A 16,999-nucleotide genomic window follows, 5' to 3' on the forward strand; every position below is an offset into this window, starting at 1 on the left:
TCTGTGACTGGGGACACCAGGGAGGGTGGTGTCCATCCTGAGCCTTCCAGGAAGGGGCAGCGAGGGTGACCAGGCCCTGGATGCAGCCCTTGCGCAAGGGCCCTGACCCGGGATGGAGGCCGCACTTTGCTCCCCAGGGTCGGGCAGGGGGAGCCCTCCCGGTGGGAGGTCCACTGCTGGCCCGCTCACGCCCCCTCCTGCCCTAGGCAAGCACTATGGTGTGTACAGCTGTGAGGGGTGCAAGGGCTTCTTCAAGCGGACGGTGCGCAAGGACCTGACCTACACCTGCCGCGACAACAAGGACTGCCTGATCGACAAGCGGCAGCGCAACCGCTGTCAGTACTGCCGCTACCAGAAGTGCCTGGCCATGGGCATGAAGCGGGAAGGTAGGTGTGGGGGCCTGAGCCCGCCCGGAGTCCAGCCCGGCCCACAGCTGGCAGGCACTGGCTCAGTGCTCCCCAGAGCCTGCTCCGTGGTGGGCCGTGAGCAGAGGCGCCCCTGGAGCCCCTGCACCCCTTCCTCCAGGCCATGCCCACAGCACCAGCAGGGTGCAGTGAAGCAGGACAGAACTGGGGCAGGGCGGTGTGCGGGACAGGAGCGTGCCTGCGTGTGCATGTGCCACGTGTCCTCTGGCTGCCCGCCCAGCTGCCCAGTGAAGAAATGGCCAGGGAGGACCTTGGGCCTCCGGAGCCCTGGAGGTCGTGTCGCCTGAGCTGCTGGATGCAGGGACCTCTCCAGCTCCGGTTCTAGTTCCTGCCTGGTGGGAAGCGGCCACCGCAGGACCTCAGAGGACTTTGGAGCCGGTTTCGTTGAGATGTGTGTGAGCTGTGCAGCTGGGTCCCGGCAGGGGTCGAGCACGCGCCCCGCCTCAGCCACCCTGTGCCCTGCCTCAGCCCGCTTTGCCCCGCGCTTGGGCGCTCGGCCCTCTCGCTGGCAGCCTGGCGCCCCTGCACGTGGGAGAGAGAATCCCAGTGGGCTTGCGTAGCTGTCTGCGTGCGGCAGCACAGTGGGTGCCGGGGTGCGAGGGGTTTTGCCCACCAGTCCTGGTGGCTCCCGAGGAGCAGCCCCCGAGTGCTGTCCCTGCGGTGAGTGTCCTGAGTGGTGGCTGCCAGCCTGCACGTGCACCCCGCTGTGTCTGTGTCTGAGGCTGCTCTGTCCGCAGCCTCTGTCTGGCTGGAGCAGCTGAGACTTCAGCGGGCCCCCCTCCTGCGGCATTCCCTCCTCCGGGCTGTGTCTCGGGTGAGCCATGTGGGACGGGGCGCTCAGGCAGGCAGCGGTGTCCCTCGCAGTGGGGTCGTGGGCCAGGGCATGGTGAGCCAGGCCTTCCTGGTTGGGTGCGCAGCTTCTTGTTGCTGGGAGTTTCTCTGGGTTTATCTTAACTAGGCGAGTGGGGCAAGTGAGAGCATCTAGACCTCTCCAGGGCCACCTGCCCAGCTGATAGCTGGCCTGTGCCCCTGCTCTTTCTGCTGGTGACAGGCTGAGGAGCCAGTGCCCTGTGGGGAGGGGCGGGTGGGCCCTGCTGGCGTCGGTGCTGCGTGTGGTCAGGGAAGCTCCCTGGAGAGGTGAGTGCGGCAAGGTGCCTGGAGGATGGGAACTGGCAAGTCGCGGGCAGGCGGGCCAGGCGGCGTGCAGGCGTGTGCCCAGGTGTGGAGCGCCTGCGGCTGGGCCCAAGCGTGAGGTGGAGCTGGGTGCATCGCACCAGCCTGGTTTTGTGCCTGGGCTGGGCTGCGCCTTCTCTAAGGTTGCTGCCAGGCATCACCGGTGTTGGGTGCAGGGTTGTGAGCCCTGCTCCACGGAAAGTGTCTAGCAGGTGACCAGGCAGGGCCCCACGGGTGTGGAGGGAGCTGGCTATGAGCTTGGGTGTGGGCACCTGGCACACCTTTGGGCAAGGGGCACACAGCTCAGGTGGTGGGAGAAGGCAGGTCAGACCCGGAGCCTGGCACCTGGAAGGGCTGCAGTTCAGGCCCTGGTAGGGGCCCTCAGCCTAAGCACCTCCTTGCCAGGGGTGACAAGGTCCTGCTGTTCTCAGACTCCCCAGGCTGGTTCTCCCGAAGCCTGGGGCGTGGGTGACACTCCCGCCACTCCTGTACGTTGCTGCCCTCTCAGGCTGGGGGCCTGGCCCCTCCTGGTACCCCTGCTCCCAGCTCGTGCTGAGTGCTGCCCTTACTTCCTGTGGGGAGGGCTGCTGGACCCTCCCGGCCGTGCCCACCACCCGTTGGCCAGCTCTCCCTCCTGCTGGCTGCGTCTGCAGTCCCGTCCTGAGTCTTCCATCCAGCCCCGCCAGGCAGATGCAGCCTTGAGGCTGGATTTACGGCTGTTAGATAAATCCCTGATCCTGTTGAGCGCCCTCCTCCCCTGTGCCTCCAGCTGGATTTATGAGTCATGAATGTGCTGTAAAAGCCTCCTACAAAGTGCTCTCGTGCCCCAAACACAACAACGCAAAACGGCCTCCCTGGTAGGTGCAGCCGTGGCTCTGTGTGGGCGGCTGGAGGAGTCGAGCTCCTGGGCTCCCGCACCTGGTCTGTGCAGGTGGGGTGCCTGTCACCTGCCTGCCCCGGGCCTGTGGAGTCTCCCGGCCAGCTGTGAGATGCAGCAAACAGCCCCACTCTTGGGATAATTTTTTTTTTTTTTGGAACCGGAGATTGAACTCAGGCCCTTGTGCTTGCCAGGGAAGTGCTTATTCTCCTGAGCCATCTCCCCGGCCCCTCTTGGGATAATTGGCCTCCAGGCTCCCCACAGGCTCCCTGCAGAGAGCCCCAAGTGTGGATAGCTGGGCCCTGCTAAGTGCCAGGCCCCACTGGTTTGATGCCTCACAAACCCACACATGTCTCTGCCTCATCTCTCAGTGCCCTGGACTCAGTGGCCAGGAGGGTGCCTGGGGTGGCATGAGGTCTCCCTGTGAGGTGATTCCGCTCCCCAGAGGGGCCACCCTGACTCTAGGACGGGTGAGGCTCCCAGCTGGAGCTGGGAAGCGGGGTGGTGAGGGACCAGAGCCGAGAGCATCTCTGTTGGGCACCAGCTGGGCCTGCAGCGGCAGGCAGCTCGAGGACTCGTTCTGCCGCATTCCCCGGCTTGCAGGCCTTGGCTTATCACCAGGCTGCGCCCAGGCCTGTCTGCCGGTGAGGGGCTGGCTGGGTTGGGGGCCTGCAGGTGTGCGCGTCTTGGGGGGACAGACTGGACGTTCCCAGGCACACTGTGTCCTCTGCTCCCGCCTGAGGCTGCTCCCTATGCCCAGTCCCCCAGCTCTGAGGACCCGGGCACGGGAAGAGCAGTGTGTGCCACGTCTGTGCACACGTGTGCATGCACATGTGCATAGAGATGGGTGGCCCCACCTTTGCTGTCTTAGATAAGGAGCCCCTGCTGCGGTGGAGAGCTGGCTTGTGGCCCTGGGCAGGTGACTTCACCTGTGTGAGCTTAGGGTCTTCATCTGTCCCACAGATGAGGGAATACAGCAGGGTGCTCTACGGCAGAGGAGGATGTGGCTTGGCTGGGGGTGGGGCTGCAGAGGAGCTGTGGAGTGTGTGTGTGTGTGTGCATGTGCTCACGTGCGTGTGTATGTGTGTGTGTGTGTGTGCACAGTTGTGTATGTGCATGTCAGAATCATTTGACGTGTGCGTGGTTGTCAGCATGTGCCTTGTCCTAGATTGGCCTTCCTAAGGGAAGACCATCCCCTCTGTACCCGAAGGACCCCCACTCGCTTCGTGGTCCTGGGAGGACACCCCTGTCTGGCCCTCTGGTGCCCAGATGTGGAGTTAGTCCACAGCCTTCTAGTAGAACTGGGTTCTGCTTGTTTTGAGGGTCCTTGGGCTGATGGGGGACAAAGGAGAGGAGCAGCCACTGGCACCCAAACGGGTGGTATCTGGGCCTGGGCTGCCCTGCCCCTCCGGGTGCCCTGCCTGTCCTCCCCGAGCTGTCCTCTGGGAGGGCTTCCTGCTCTGCTCCGGGGCTGCAGCAGGCTGGCAGTACCTCACTGTGGCTGTGGCCCTTGCCGGAGACCCCTTCTGCCAAGCTGGGAAGGGGCGTCCCTGGCTGGGCCGGGGTCTCCCAGGCCAAGAGTAGGCCCCCAGCCAGTCCCAGGCCTCCAGCTCGGCCTCCTCCCTGCTGTGGCCGCCTCTGGCCTGCGGCGCACCGTGCGGCTTCGGGAGGATAAGGAGGCCTTGTATTTACAGACGCCTCCCTGCCCGAGGCCTCCCGGCGCCAGCGGGGCGTAAGTCAAACATGACTGCGTCTAAAAGGTGACTGAGCTGGCAGAACATAAATCCCCGGCTCCACCTGCCCCTCTGCCAGCTATAAATAAAACCATAATATTTATAATGATGCTGCTGCGGCCCTTCACGGCTTCAAAGTGCTTCACAAAACATTTGCTAATTAATTCTCACTGCCCGCGGAGTAGGCGGGTGCCACTGCACCCCCACTGCCTGCTCCGGGCTACCAGCAAAGCCCGCCGCCAAGAGACTCAGTGCCCAGGGCGGCTGTGGGCCAGGCAGTTCCTGCCTGGTGAGATGTGGGGTGGACAGCCCCGGAGGCTAGTGCCCTCAGCCACAGGAAGCTGCGTGCGGAGTGGCAGCCCAGGTCCACGCAGCTGTTGGGGTAGACCCCTTTCCTTTCCAGTGAGGGCCTGGCCTTTGTGACTCCACCCAGAGCCTGCAGCCTGAGGCTGAGCAGTCCTGAGCTGCCAGCCATGGCCTTCTAGTTCTTGGAGCCTCAGTTTCCCCCCAAGGAGAGGAGGCAGCTGAGCAGACACTGGGCTTTCAGCTGCCCAGACCCTCTGCAGGGTCGCGGTTGGTCCAGTCATAATAGCTGTTTAGGTGTGCTTTCTGCTTGGGGGTTACTCAGGGCCCTTGGGGTCATCGCTCTGGCCCCACAGCCGTGACCTCTGCCCTCTGAGAAGTGACTGCACCATGTGGAGGGGTGGCAGGCAGAGCCCAGCCAGCCTGGGCAGCCGCAGACCGCACCATCTGCCTGCAGCCTCGGCTGCCTGCCTGGACCTGCTGCTGTCAGATTTTTGGGACAGCCTGGCTTAAGGGACAGTGGCCCCAGGCCCCTGTGGCTCCTGGCTGGTGCATCTGCAGCGGGCTGTCCTTGGGTCTCAACCTGAGAGCAGGAGGTCTCTGGCTCAGCCGTGCTGTTGGGTCTGCTTTGGGGTGCTTGTGGGGACCGGCAAGGGGTGCCCAGTAGACCCCAGTGGAGTAGCAGTTGGTGGCTGACCAGCACCAGAGGCACAAGAGGTGGAGAGGCGTCCATGTGGGGTGGTTGGAGAGCTGTGGGCAGGAAGGGAGCCCCACAGGGCTGGCATCCCTGGGACCAGCGCAGCAGAGAAACTGCATCCCTAGGCTGGAGGAAGGGGCAGGGTGGGCAGGAGAGGGAGCTACAGCCTGGGGTGACAGCCTTGCTAATGCCCCTCGGTGCGCTCCTTGTTCCTTGGATTTTGGGAGGCCAGGGCACAGAGGGCCGGGCGCAGCCCCAAGCAGAGTGGGCGGTGGTGGGGGACCATGTTCAGGAGAACCAGAGGCCGCTGGGTTGAGGGTCTGGGGCCAGAGCCCAGCCTGTGGGTGGGAGGGCAGATAGAAGTGGAGCTGTGCCCATCACTGACCGGACACTGGTGAGCAACAGGGCGATTTGCCTGGCTGAGTGGGGTGTAGAGCCGGGGTGGAGGCAGCCCAGAGACCCTGGGCCCTGCTGCTGCTGTCCCTGTGGCTCTCTCTGGGCCACCGTGGCCTTGGAACCTTCTGGCCAGGGGTCAGTCGGGGAGGGAGGATTCTGAGCCAGTGTCGGGCGTAGGGCTCAGCAGAGAGCTCCGTTGGTGTCCGTGTGAGCCACTGAGCTGGTCCAGCCTTCCTTCACTCCTCAGCAGCATGTCCCCGTTGCTGGTCAGGAGTGCGATGCGCTCTGACTCTGGGCCCCCGCGTGCTCTGCTTTCTCTGCCTGGGCCATTCGCAGTCTCTTCCTAGCTGCCTTAGGCCTGCCTCTGACCTTGCAGCAGTCCCTGCCAGCCCGTAGCTCCGGGGGAGGGGTCTGCCTTGCTCCTCCTGGGAAGGCTCGGGATGTGATTGTTCGTTGAGTGACTGTGTGAGAGGTGGGCTTTGTCGTCAGAGCGCACAACAAGAGGCCGGGTGTGGGGCAGGCGCAGGGCTGGCAGGAAAACGGAGGGTGCTGTGCGGGCTCAGAGCTGGCCATGGCCAGGCTGATGGGGCTCGGGGTTCAGCCGTGCAGGAGGAGCGGCAGCGGGGCAAGGACCGGAGCGAGAGTGAAGTGGAGTCGACCAGCAGCGCCAACGAGGACATGCCCGTGGAGAAGATCCTGGAGGCCGAGCTGGCTGTGGAGCCCAAGACGGAGACCTATGTGGAGGCGAACATGGGGCTGAACCCCAGCTCGGTGAGTCAGCCTTGGGTTTCCTGGGATTCCTCATTGGCTCGCCGTCGCCTGCCCTGCCCTGCCCCACAGGCTGCGAGGAGCTGAGGCCAGGCGGGCAGCTCTTCCTTCTGTGTGTCCCCAGACAGATCCATCCCGAGCCTCGTCCTTATCAATGGACGTGGATGCTCCAGAGGGCACCCTTGGGACAGTGGCCCTCTGTCCCAAGCTCTGAGGCCCTCTGGCCAGTCTGTCTCCCTCATGCTCATGCCCATAAGAGTGGCCTTGGCATGGCTGCTCCTGCCCTCTGGGTTCCCTGCTGCCTGCTCTGCCTCAGGTGAGGGCCAGGTGGACACCCGTTGCCCCCCTCCTGGACTCCCCAGGGCTGGGGCCAGACCCGCTGGCCTCTATCAGCTCCTCCATACCTTTCCGTCTCTGCCTGATGTGGGCCAGAGTCCAGCGCAGTGCCCAAGCCGCTTTCTGAGTCCCCACCTGCCCAGGACACAGGAGCATGTGTGGCTTTGGGGGCTCTTGGCCCTGGCAGGCTCACCTGGCTGGGACACCTTGTTTGTCACAGCCCTTCTGAGTAGGTGGTGCAGCCGGGGCTGGGCAGGCCTGAGTTTCTGACTGTGCAAGTCCAGTGGGGGGACTGCACACAAAGCCCCAGCTCCCTGTTGTCTTGGCACGGTCCGGCTGGCTCTTGGGGACCTGTGGCCAGTGTGGCCATTGCAGTGTCCGGACAGTGTCTGAATCTGGGTGGGTTCTGGGGTGGGGTCAGCACCCATCCAGGCGGACCTGCAGGATGCCCTGGCCTTTGCCCCTCCTCGGCCGCCTCTGCCCGTGGGGCCTGGCACACGGTCCCCCAGTCTGCCTGGTGTGGCTCTAAGCTAAGCTGTCACTTCCCAGGGCTGCCCCCGCCAAGCTGCCCTGTGCCGCCCAAGCCCGGCTGCTGCCTTGCGGGCCCGTGGCACCGTGTTGGTGCAGGGCGAGGCATGCTGGGTGGGGCCTCCCTCTGATGACCTGGGGTGGTATCTTGATCAGAGCCCCACTGCCCCCTTGGGGCCAGGGACGTCAGTGCCACCCTAGCTCAGCAGCCCTCCCCTGTGCTGCTGTGACCCACTCTCTGTCCTTGGGCCGGGCACCCAGCTGAAGAAGGCCCCAGGTTCTCTTGGCAGCCCCTACCCCCAAGGATGCCCACTGGTTGTGACTGGGCCAGACCCCTGCCTGGCTCTGGCCCTTGACGGCGCAGGCACAGGCAGCAGGGCGGGCTCTGTGCTGGAGAGGCTGCAAGCGTGGCTGGTGGCAGGCACAGGGCTTCTGGGCTTGGGCTGTGGGGAGCTAAGTCATTACCTGGGAACCCTCTCTACCAGGCTTCCTGCACTGAGGCCCAGGGCTTTTAGGAAGCGTGGAGGGCAGGGGTTCTGCCCCAAAGTGGCGCTCCCTCTTGCCATTTGGGTGGTCCTGTGGGCATCCTTTTGGCTGAGCTGGCAGATCACTAACATCTATTATGGGGTCTCTCAGAAGGGAGATCCTGGCCGAGGCCACACCTCAGAGATGGAGCTGTGTGAGGGGCCAGGAGCGTCCCGCCCTCCCTCCCTTCCCCCTCTTTCCTTCCCTCCCTCCCAGCGACTGTGCCAGGCCCCCCTCCTGCTGCCCACATGGCTGTGCCACCTCCTCCCTGGCTGCCCTCTGCCCAGCCTGCACGTGCCCCTCTGTGTCTGCCCGTGACCTCTTCTCTACACTGGCTTCTCTCACCTCTTGGACGACCTGGGCAGGTTGGAGGACGGTGGTGCCTGGGTGCCCGTGAGTGCCAGGCTCTGAAGGGGGCTGAGGGTGTATGTGTGAAGGAGCAGCCGACCCTCTCAGGAGGACCCTTCCCGTTTCCCGGCCCTCGGCCTCCGTGCTGAGCGCTCTCAGCTTTCTTCCCTAGCGAGCCCCTGAAAGCGCTGGTGAGCAGCTGGTTTCCCTCAGTGGACGCCTCCGAGGCAGACACTGCCCCTCTTCCCAGCGCCTGGCCCTGGCCACTTCTGAAACAGGTTCCTCCCTGCCCTGGTGTCTGTGCTGTAGCTCCCGTCCCAGCGGGTCAGGCCTGGGGCAGATGCTGGGGGGTGGGGTGGGGGCGGGCTGTCCTGGCCCCTGCCCCATCTGCAAGGTGTGGTCCCTGCCTGTCCCAGCACTTCTGGCGTCCCTGGTCCCTGAGAACGACGGAGCAGGTCAGACTCTGATGCCAGCCTGGCTCCTCCCAGGGTCTGGCGTGTCTGCCAGGGCACATGCCTGCCCACAGCCACCTTCACATCCATTTCCTCAGGGCCCAGCACCTCCTTCCTGGGATGCTGAGACAAATGGCCACATGCTGGGTGGCCGAGCACGTTGAGCCTCTCGGGGCGTACGGGGTTAGAACTGCCAGTCGGGCTCACGGGGCTTAGTCAAGCTGCGCGCTGGGCCGGGCTGCGGCCTGTGCTGTCTTCAGACTGGTAGTGCCCCTCCCCCTAACCTCAAGGCAGCGGGGACTCTGGCCTGCCAGCCCTCGCAGAGCTGTGGCCATGGCCCCAGTGATCGTCTGCCCACTGGGAGTGCCTTTCTGTGCCAGTCCTGCCACAGGGCCGGGATGTCACTCTCCCAGGGCTACCATGCAGTTAACGTCTCGGTGTGCCCTGCAGGGCAGACCCGGTCTGGGCCTTGACCTTGCGTCTCCTTGTCCACCACAGCCCAACGACCCCGTCACTAACATCTGCCAGGCTGCGGATAAGCAGCTCTTCACGCTGGTGGAGTGGGCCAAGAGGGTCCCGCACTTCTCCGAGCTGCCACTGGATGACCAGGTCATCCTGCTGCGGGCGGGTGAGTGTCCGGGCGCTGGCACAGTGGGGTGACGGGGGGTACTGGGGACTGGGGACATGCCAGCTCTGGAGGCCTGGAGGAGGCGGAGCCCGAGGCTGCTTTCTCCTCTCTGGAGGGGGCTGGTGGGATGCAGGTGCCCGGGGAGTAGGCCAAGGTGGGTGGGGTCTTCTGCCTGGGAAGCCACAGAAGTGCTAGTGACTGTCTCATGCCCGGGGGCTGCACTGTCCTGGGGCCTGGACATCCCAACTGTCCAGCCCTCTGCCACTGTGCCCAAGGTTTGGCACCTGGCCCCAGCCAGGCAGTGACAGTTCTCTGTGGTGTGTGGAATGTTCTGGAAGGTGCTGGGTCAAGGCCCTGCTCTTTCTGCCTCCCTCAGGGAAGGACCTCTGAGTGTGTCATGGTCGGGGTGATGGGGTCCCCCCATCTCAGGGCCTTGACCACTCTGCCTCTGCCTGGGCGGCTTCTCGCCCCTAGGGGCCGAGGTGTGTGTCCCTGCTGTGATCCGCTCGGAATCTGGAGGGCATCTGCCCACCGGGCACACATCTGCTCAGCTCCGCTCCAACTTTTCGTGCCCCCACCTCTTTGCTCAGCCCAGAATCCCAAGCTCTGGCGCCCAGAGCCTGCCCACCACGGGGTCTGTGCAAGGACAGGAGGGGTCCAGCCCTCCCAGAGGCGGCAGCCTGTCCTCACCGGCAGGGGCCACCAGGAACCCTGGTAGTAGTCAGCTTTCACAAGGCTGAGACACAGGACCCAGCACCTGCGGCTTCAAGCAGGAGAGGTTTACTTGGGCTCAGGGTTGGGCAGGAAGGAGAAGCGTGGAGGGAGAGTTGCCCCCAGGCCGCGTCCCCCCAGGCCCCTCCAATAGGCCCCAGTGCTAACCATGCTCAGCTGGAAATTTGTTAGTGGATTGATCGTCCCCTTCCCCAGGGCCCATCTCTTGAAGGCAGGAGGTTTCCTGGGACACTCCAGACCTAAATCATGACACCCACAGGGGCTTCTTTGCAGGTGGCCCTGTGGGCTGGGCGGGCAGGCAGCCCGTGGGCCAGCGTGGCCTCCACGCCAGCTGATGACGGGGCCTAAGAATCAGTGGCAGCTGCCCTACAGCCTCAGCCTCCAGCAGCCTCCACATGATCCCAGTCCTCATGGGGTGATCATGAAAGAGTGGGTACTGGCCACAGGTGGCCGTATGGAGGGACTGTCCAGGCACAGAGTGTGCCGGACCCACCCATGCCTCTGTGTAGGTGTCTGTCTCCAGGATTGGTCACTGGGTCCCTTGTGGCCCTTCCTGTGTCCAGGGCCAGGTTGTCTGAGTTCCCTTTCCCCTACAGCGATCCCCTGGGAAGCTGCCCCATTATCTGCCCCCATGGGAGACCAGCGTACCCTCCCTTGGCCTCCTCCAGGGGCCTTGGTGGCTTCTCACCCCAGAACAGGCTCTTGCCCCAGGCTTGCACTGGGCTTGTCCTTGCCCCAGAGCCCATGCTGTCGGGATGCCGGGTGCAGTGGCGTTTGGGTCCCTGCTGAGCAGCCTCGCGAAGTGCCTGAATCCCAGGGTCCCACGGGGCCTCGCGGCCCGGAGCACAGCTCTGCTTTCTGCCAACGTGTGACCTGGGCAGTGTCCTCCATGCCTCAGTTTCCTCCTGTGCCCCTTCTGTGGGGGCTGGCAGCATTGTGCGTGCCGGGCATGCTCTGTGGCACTGTGGACTCCCGCATACCCACCAGACGGCCTGCCTTGCCTGGCAGTGACCCCTATGGCAGTTAGGTGGCTGGACCTCTCGCCCAAGGACGAGATCTGGCCTACTGCATTGGCTGTGAGCTTTGCTCTCCTCCTTCGGGGATGGAGTCTTGGGTCTGGGACCCCCGATTCTGGGGCAGTTTCGCCATCGTGACTGACTGACAGGCCCCTTGACAGGCCGGGCTCGAGGCGTGGTCTGAGGTCACCTGGGGACCTTCCGCCTGCACTTTTCCATGGTGCTCGAGGGCGGACCCTGGCCACAGTGGCCTGTGCCTGTGGTTGCCAGTTAGGGCCCCTTCTCTGGGGTATGTGCCTCACTCCAGCTGTCCAGGGGACCTTCAGAAGTGAAGTGATAAGCACCTCTGGCTCATTGTGAGGCATGCCTGGACTCTTCTAGTTTGTCAGCGGGTAAACTGAGGCAAGGCGAGGGCCGTTCTCCTCCCAGGCTCCGGTGCTGGGCCTCCTCCCTCCACCTTCCTCTGCTCCTGCGCTTCGGGAGGGGGGCCCTGCCAGCTGCACACACACCCAGGCTTCTGCTCACTTGTCTGGCTGGTCCCGCATCTGGCCCCAAGCTGGGAGAGAATAAAAGCCAGGCTGGGCTGGGGGCACAGCACCCAGGGATGGTACCCCATGCCACGTGCCCCAGGGGATGGCCGCCTAGCTCTTGAGCCCCCCTTCATCCGCCTTCCTGCCCGCACCTGGCCAGGGTGGGGCCATAGGCGGATCTCTGAAACATGTCTTCGACTGTTAGGAAGATACCTAGAAGGGACTGGCTGGATCCAGTAGAATTCCTAGTTTTAGTTTTCAAGCAGTATCCATTCCAAGATTCCTCTTGGTTGTAGCCTGCCTGTACCAGTGTTCACCGCGGGAAAAAGAGGCGTTTCCCGACTTAGGTGCTGCAGAGCCTCCTTTCTATGGAACCCTTCGTGGAGTGAGGGTTCCGCAGAACCCACTTTGGGAACACTGGCTTGGATGGGCGGTTTGGGGAAGGTTGGGCGCTGGCGGGGCTGGGTGATGGTGGCCGAGTGACCCTGTGCCTCCTCCTGCAGGGTGGAACGAGCTGCTCATCGCCTCCTTCTCCCACCGCTCCATAGCTGTAAAGGACGGGATCCTCCTGGCCACCGGGCTGCACGTGCACCGAAACAGTGCCCACAGCGCAGGGGTGGGCGCCATCTTTGACAGGTGGGGTGGGCGTGGGGTCAACTCTCGGCTTCTGCAGTGCAGGGCCACGCATGTGAAGCCCTGGGTCAGTGGCCCCGGCCACGTCCTGCCCTGGACAGCACTGCTGTGCTGCAGGGTCGGGCTGGGCCGTGGAGTGGGGGGCCCGTGAGGATGGGCAGGCTGTGCCATGGTGAGAGTCCCTGGGCGTTCCGTGAGATGTCCCTGCCCCCGAGTGGCCAGCCCCATGGTTTCGCCTGCCTCTTCCTGCTGTGCATGTGGGCCCTGGGGAGGCCATGTCCCTGGGCGTCTCCCTGCCTGCAGGTAGACTGGGCCTTATCTGTGTTGAGCCCTGGCTCCAGGCTTGGCTTCCCTCGGCCCGGCCTTTGTGGGTTCCTTTAGTGCCGGGCCTGGAGTGACGTCGCATAGGTGCCATTCCTGGGCAGCACCTGGCTGCCACGTGTGCGGGGCCGCCACCCACGTCTATGCTTCTTCCTCACCTGGCCTTGCCCGTCCCCACCACCTGCAGGCCTTCCTGTGGTGGGGCCGGTGAGGGGTGCTGTCTGACCTGGAATCGGTGGCCTTCTTGCCCTTCAGGGTGTTGACAGAACTGGTGTCCAAGATGCGGGACATGCAGATGGACAAGACGGAGCTGGGCTGCCTGCGTGCCATTGTCCTCTTCAACCCAGGTACAGTCTGTGGCCCAGCAGCAGCCCCCGTACCTCCCATGCGGCCACGTCCAGCCTGCCACCTTCTGCTTCCCGTGGGCTTGGCCACGGGGCCAGGGAAGGTGCTGGTCACACTAGTCCCTTCTAGAGAGCGGCACATTGACATCCCTCCGTGCCCTGGACCACGCTGATGGTCACTGGGGCTGCTGGGTGTCATGGGGTGAAGTCGGAGGAAAGTGCAGTGGGCAGGGCATTCTGGGCCATGAGGGTGTGAGTGGGAAGGGTGCAGGGCCTGTATGTAAAGCTCCGCTCTCTGCCTGTGGCAGGGGTTAAACGGGGACAGTGGCCACCCTGGGATGCCCCTGGATGGTGGCCAGGAGGCCCCCTGAGCCCCAGTCCCTTCAACTCGCAGGCTGAGTCCTGGCTAGTTCTGGGTGGCTTGGCCCAGGGCCTCCATGGCCTGTCCTGGTTACCATAGCAACATGGGGAACATGGGGAACAGAGCCCCATCTCTGTACAGATGTGGAACCGAGTCCCTGGGGCTCAGGGACTGGACTGGGCTGCATGGCTTTCGAAGGGCAGGGCAGGCTGACACCCGCGGTGGCTGCCTCGGCCTCCCCTGCACTGGGGCCCTGTGGAGTCAGCTGTGTCCCACATGTCCACACACGCGGTCGGCTTCATGGGTGTGGAGTGGTTGGTAGATGGGCTGGAGGCCTCACAGGCAAAGCCAGGGGACGTCGTACCTGGCCAGGGCTCTAAGCTGCGGCTGCTTCTCCCTGCAGACTCCAAGGGGCTTTCAAACCCCGCTGAGGTAGAGGCGCTGAGGGAGAAGGTGTATGCGTCGCTGGAGGCCTACTGCAAACACAAGTACCCGGAGCAGCCGGGCAGGTGAGCCCCCTGATCCCACCCGGACCCGCGGGGGGTTCTGAGCTGCCCGCATCTTAGCGGCTCCAGAGCTCCATTCTGAGTTAGAGCAGGGGTGCCCAGCTGTGAGCTACGGGCCGGGTACCCTAGGAGCTGGAGCCACCAGGGGCCTGTTGGTGCCAGCACGTAGTAGGGGCTTTCCAGATGTACAGAACAAATGGCCAGAGGCAGAGCCACAGAGGTTTGGGATCTTCTCTCCCCAGGGCGTGGTGCTAGGCACACAGTAGGTGCCAAGGAGGAGACTGGTGGCCTTGGGGTTCGATCTGCTGCCCGGGCACTGCCCATTCTATCTGAAGGGCGCTTCCTGCCTCCCACCAAAAGGCCAGGGGTGCGGGGCTGGGCAGGTGGGGCACCCGGCCCTCCTCTACAGCCCGGCACGCACACGGCTAGTGCGTGTGCTGGGCGCTCATCTGGTCTGGGTTAAAGTGAACTTCCAGAGGGTGAGGCGGGAGGGGCGGCAGCGGCTTGTTTTTTCCTGGCTCCCTGCCGCAGTCCATCTCGCCAGCTCAGCAGAAAATGGCTCTTTCTCTGGCCTGGGTCCAGCCTCCAGGCTGCGTTCCTGCTTTTAAAACTGTGTCGGAGGCAGCCAGCCACAGGGCTTCCTCCCTTGGAAGGGACAGGCACTGGGAATGCCCCTCGGGTCCTGGGGGGCGGCCTGGCACAGGGTCCAGGACAGACACAGGGCTATTAGGATGCTGGCCCGTCTCCGTGCTGCACTGCCCCCTTGAGCCTGCTGTGGGTGCCCTGGATGCCCCCAGCTCCCCAAGAGCCTCCCCGATCCCAGGGCCCCCTCCCTGCATCCTCCTGTGGCCCATCCCAGGAAGGGCCCTGTCTGGGGACACAGCTGCCGCAGACCCTTTCTCCTTGCCCTTCCCTGCTTGCAACTCCCCCGTGGCTGCCCACTGCCTGCAGCTCAGGCAGGGCTGCGCCTGTGACCCCCCACCACCAGGCACCCAGGTGAGGGTGTGTGCCGCGCCCGGCTGACCACCCTGCCCGCCACCATGCAGGTTCGCCAAGCTGCTGCTCCGGCTGCCGGCTCTGCGCTCCATTGGGCTCAAGTGCCTGGAGCACCTCTTCTTCTTCAAGCTCATCGGGGACACGCCCATCGACACCTTCCTCATGGAGATGCTGGAGGCCCCGCACCAGATGACCTAGGCGGAGTGGCCGCCCACCTGCCTGCGCCCGTCCCTGCCCTTCCCGCCTGGCCTGTGTGGACCTTGGGGCGCCGTGTGGCACTGCCTTCCCGAGGGATGTTGCCATCCCTGTCATCTGTGTTGCCGCTTGTCTGTGGTCCGGGACCAGTGGCTTTGGGGGCAGCCGGCGCAGCTGAGGCCCAGCCGGGGCCCTCCCTGCCAGGGCCCTCCCTGCCTGCCGGGTCTTCAGGTGCCCAGGGGCTGCAGGCCCCAGGAGGGGGCTTGTTTGTTGCTGTTTATAGTTGCTGGTTCTCAAACCTCCCTCTTGCGTCCCTGATCAGAGTGACCTGTCTTTGACAGCCGTGATGGCTCACCCAGGGACAGGGGCAAGACAGGTGGCTGCTAGCCAGGATCTCACCGCAGGAGGCCCGCTGCCCACCCGCTGGAGCCCAGAGGGGAGCCTCGGGGCGCCGGGCTCCTTTTCACGGAGTGGAGGGTGAGCAGCTTTCCAAAGAAAACTGGTGAGCTTGTGCCAGCCATCGAGAACACTGAGCCGCTCTCTCCTCAGCTGTCAAGCTGGGGCCACTGTAAAGCCGCAGAGACTGGGGACACCATCCCTGCCTTGGGGTCCTCTTTGTGTCATTGTCCTGGTTGCATCTTCCTGCCTTGTGCACCTGCTCAATGCGGGGTACCCCAAGGTCACCAGGCAGCATGCAGGGTGCCCCTGTGTGGGTTCTGCTGACTCTTGTGTTGTGTCATTGTCCCCAGGAAGGGGGAGGGGCACTGGCTGGGCTCCCTCCAGGGACACACGAGGCCATCGGGGCTTCTTGGAGAAGGAGCCATGCGGGCAGGGCGGGGGAGTCTTTCATCTCTGGCCTCCGCGCCTGTTCGGAGGGCTCTGCAGGCCTCGTGGGCCCCAGTGCAGTGTTGTTTGTGGGTGACGTCTGCCCAGCACCCTAGCTGGGGCTCCGGCTCCCGTGGCTCTTGGAAGCCCAGCCTAGCCAGGGAGCCCACTGCTGGCCGGAGCCCAGTGCCATGCATGGCCCAAGTGGGTGGCTGGGTGCCTGGGGACGCGGGGGCAGGGAGGGCTTTGTCCCTCCACAAGCAGCTCTGGCCAGGGCCTGAGTGCCCCTGTGGGGCAGGAGGCTTGCAGGCTGCTGCAGGGGCAGCTGTGCCCGGCTTGGGCTGGTGCTGGCAGAGCCTCACGGGCGCCCAGTCTCGCCCCGCAGCCGGCCCGGTGTACCCCGTCATCATGTCACCCGTGTACTGTGTGTGTAGTGTCCCAGGCCCCTGTGTATCCTGTGGGCATGTCAGGGCTCCAGCAGAGAAAACCTAAGGACAGAAGACTTCTCAGTGGTGTGTCCCCTCCCTCTCCGGGCCTGGCTCGCTGCCACCTGAAGCCAGAACCCTGAGCCTCCTGGTCCTTGCAGCCTTACCTACAGCCGCTTCCTGTTGCTCTTCTGCGGCCTCTTGTCCCCCTCTTGTCAGTACGCGTCATGGCCGTTGTGCGTCCAGGGCTGCCTGCCCCTGGGGTGGGCCGTGGGAGACGGGCGGCTCCTTACCAGCCTTCAGCCGTGCTTCCCGTCTGGCGCAGTAAGGTGATTTTTTTGTAATTATTATTATATTTTAGTGGGACAGTCTTTAATTTTCTAAAGATAGCACTGACATCAGCTCCCCGGCCACCTCGTGGCCATCCCTGCCTTGGCTGGGCCTAGACCTCCCTGCTGCCGTGTCACCTTCCGTGTGGACATGCACCCTGGCTCCCACGGCTGAGGAGCGAAGATGACTGGGGACCAGGTGGCCCGCCTGGCCCCCAGATGGTCCTGCGTCACGGGGGAAGCGTGCTGTCCCCAGGGGACCCTAGGTGCTGGGTGTCTCCAGGGATCCCAGGCTAGTGCCTGGTGAGTGCCGCAGAGGACACCCAGGTGGGCCGGCCCCAGCAGACGATGTCGTCCGCATCACGGCCCTGGGGTGCGTGGCCTGGGCCCTGCACACGTGCGTGTGCGGTGTAAGCGTGTCCATGCTGTGCAGAGACGCTGCGTGCGAGGAGCCGTGTCCCAGTTACCAATGTTGCGTGTTTATTTTTAATCAAGACCTTCCCTGTTTCCTTGTAAATTTGCTTCCTGTAAGCGAGCACCCGAGGACCCCTCCTGTGGTGAAATCCGGGTTCGAGTGCGTGTCTCAAGGCAGGAGAT

General features: G+C 64.2%; 1 protein-coding gene across 2 annotated transcripts in view; it reads left to right on the forward strand.

Moving 5' to 3' along the window:
- Rxra (retinoid X receptor alpha) overlaps positions 1–16,750 on the forward strand; it is a 67,391-nt gene extending 50,641 nt beyond the window's left edge. For both annotated transcript variants that reach the window (XM_004640414.2, XM_023700295.1), the window contains exons 4-10: positions 207–386; positions 6,206–6,375; positions 9,060–9,189; positions 11,971–12,103; positions 12,677–12,768; positions 13,530–13,635; positions 14,679–16,750. In XM_004640414.2, coding sequence (XP_004640471.1) covers positions 207–386; positions 6,206–6,375; positions 9,060–9,189; positions 11,971–12,103; positions 12,677–12,768; positions 13,530–13,635; positions 14,679–14,826 — 959 coding nt within the window. In that variant the 3' untranslated portion in view covers positions 14,827–16,750. The remainder of the gene's footprint in view (positions 1–206; positions 387–6,205; positions 6,376–9,059; positions 9,190–11,970; positions 12,104–12,676; positions 12,769–13,529; positions 13,636–14,678) is intronic.
- The last annotated feature ends 249 nt before the right edge of the window (positions 16,751–16,999 follow it).

Source organism: Octodon degus, unplaced genomic scaffold, assembly GCF_000260255.1.
Source record: "Octodon degus isolate 3935 unplaced genomic scaffold, OctDeg1.0 scaffold00123, whole genome shotgun sequence".
Taxonomy (NCBI): Eukaryota; Metazoa; Chordata; class Mammalia; order Rodentia; family Octodontidae; genus Octodon; species Octodon degus.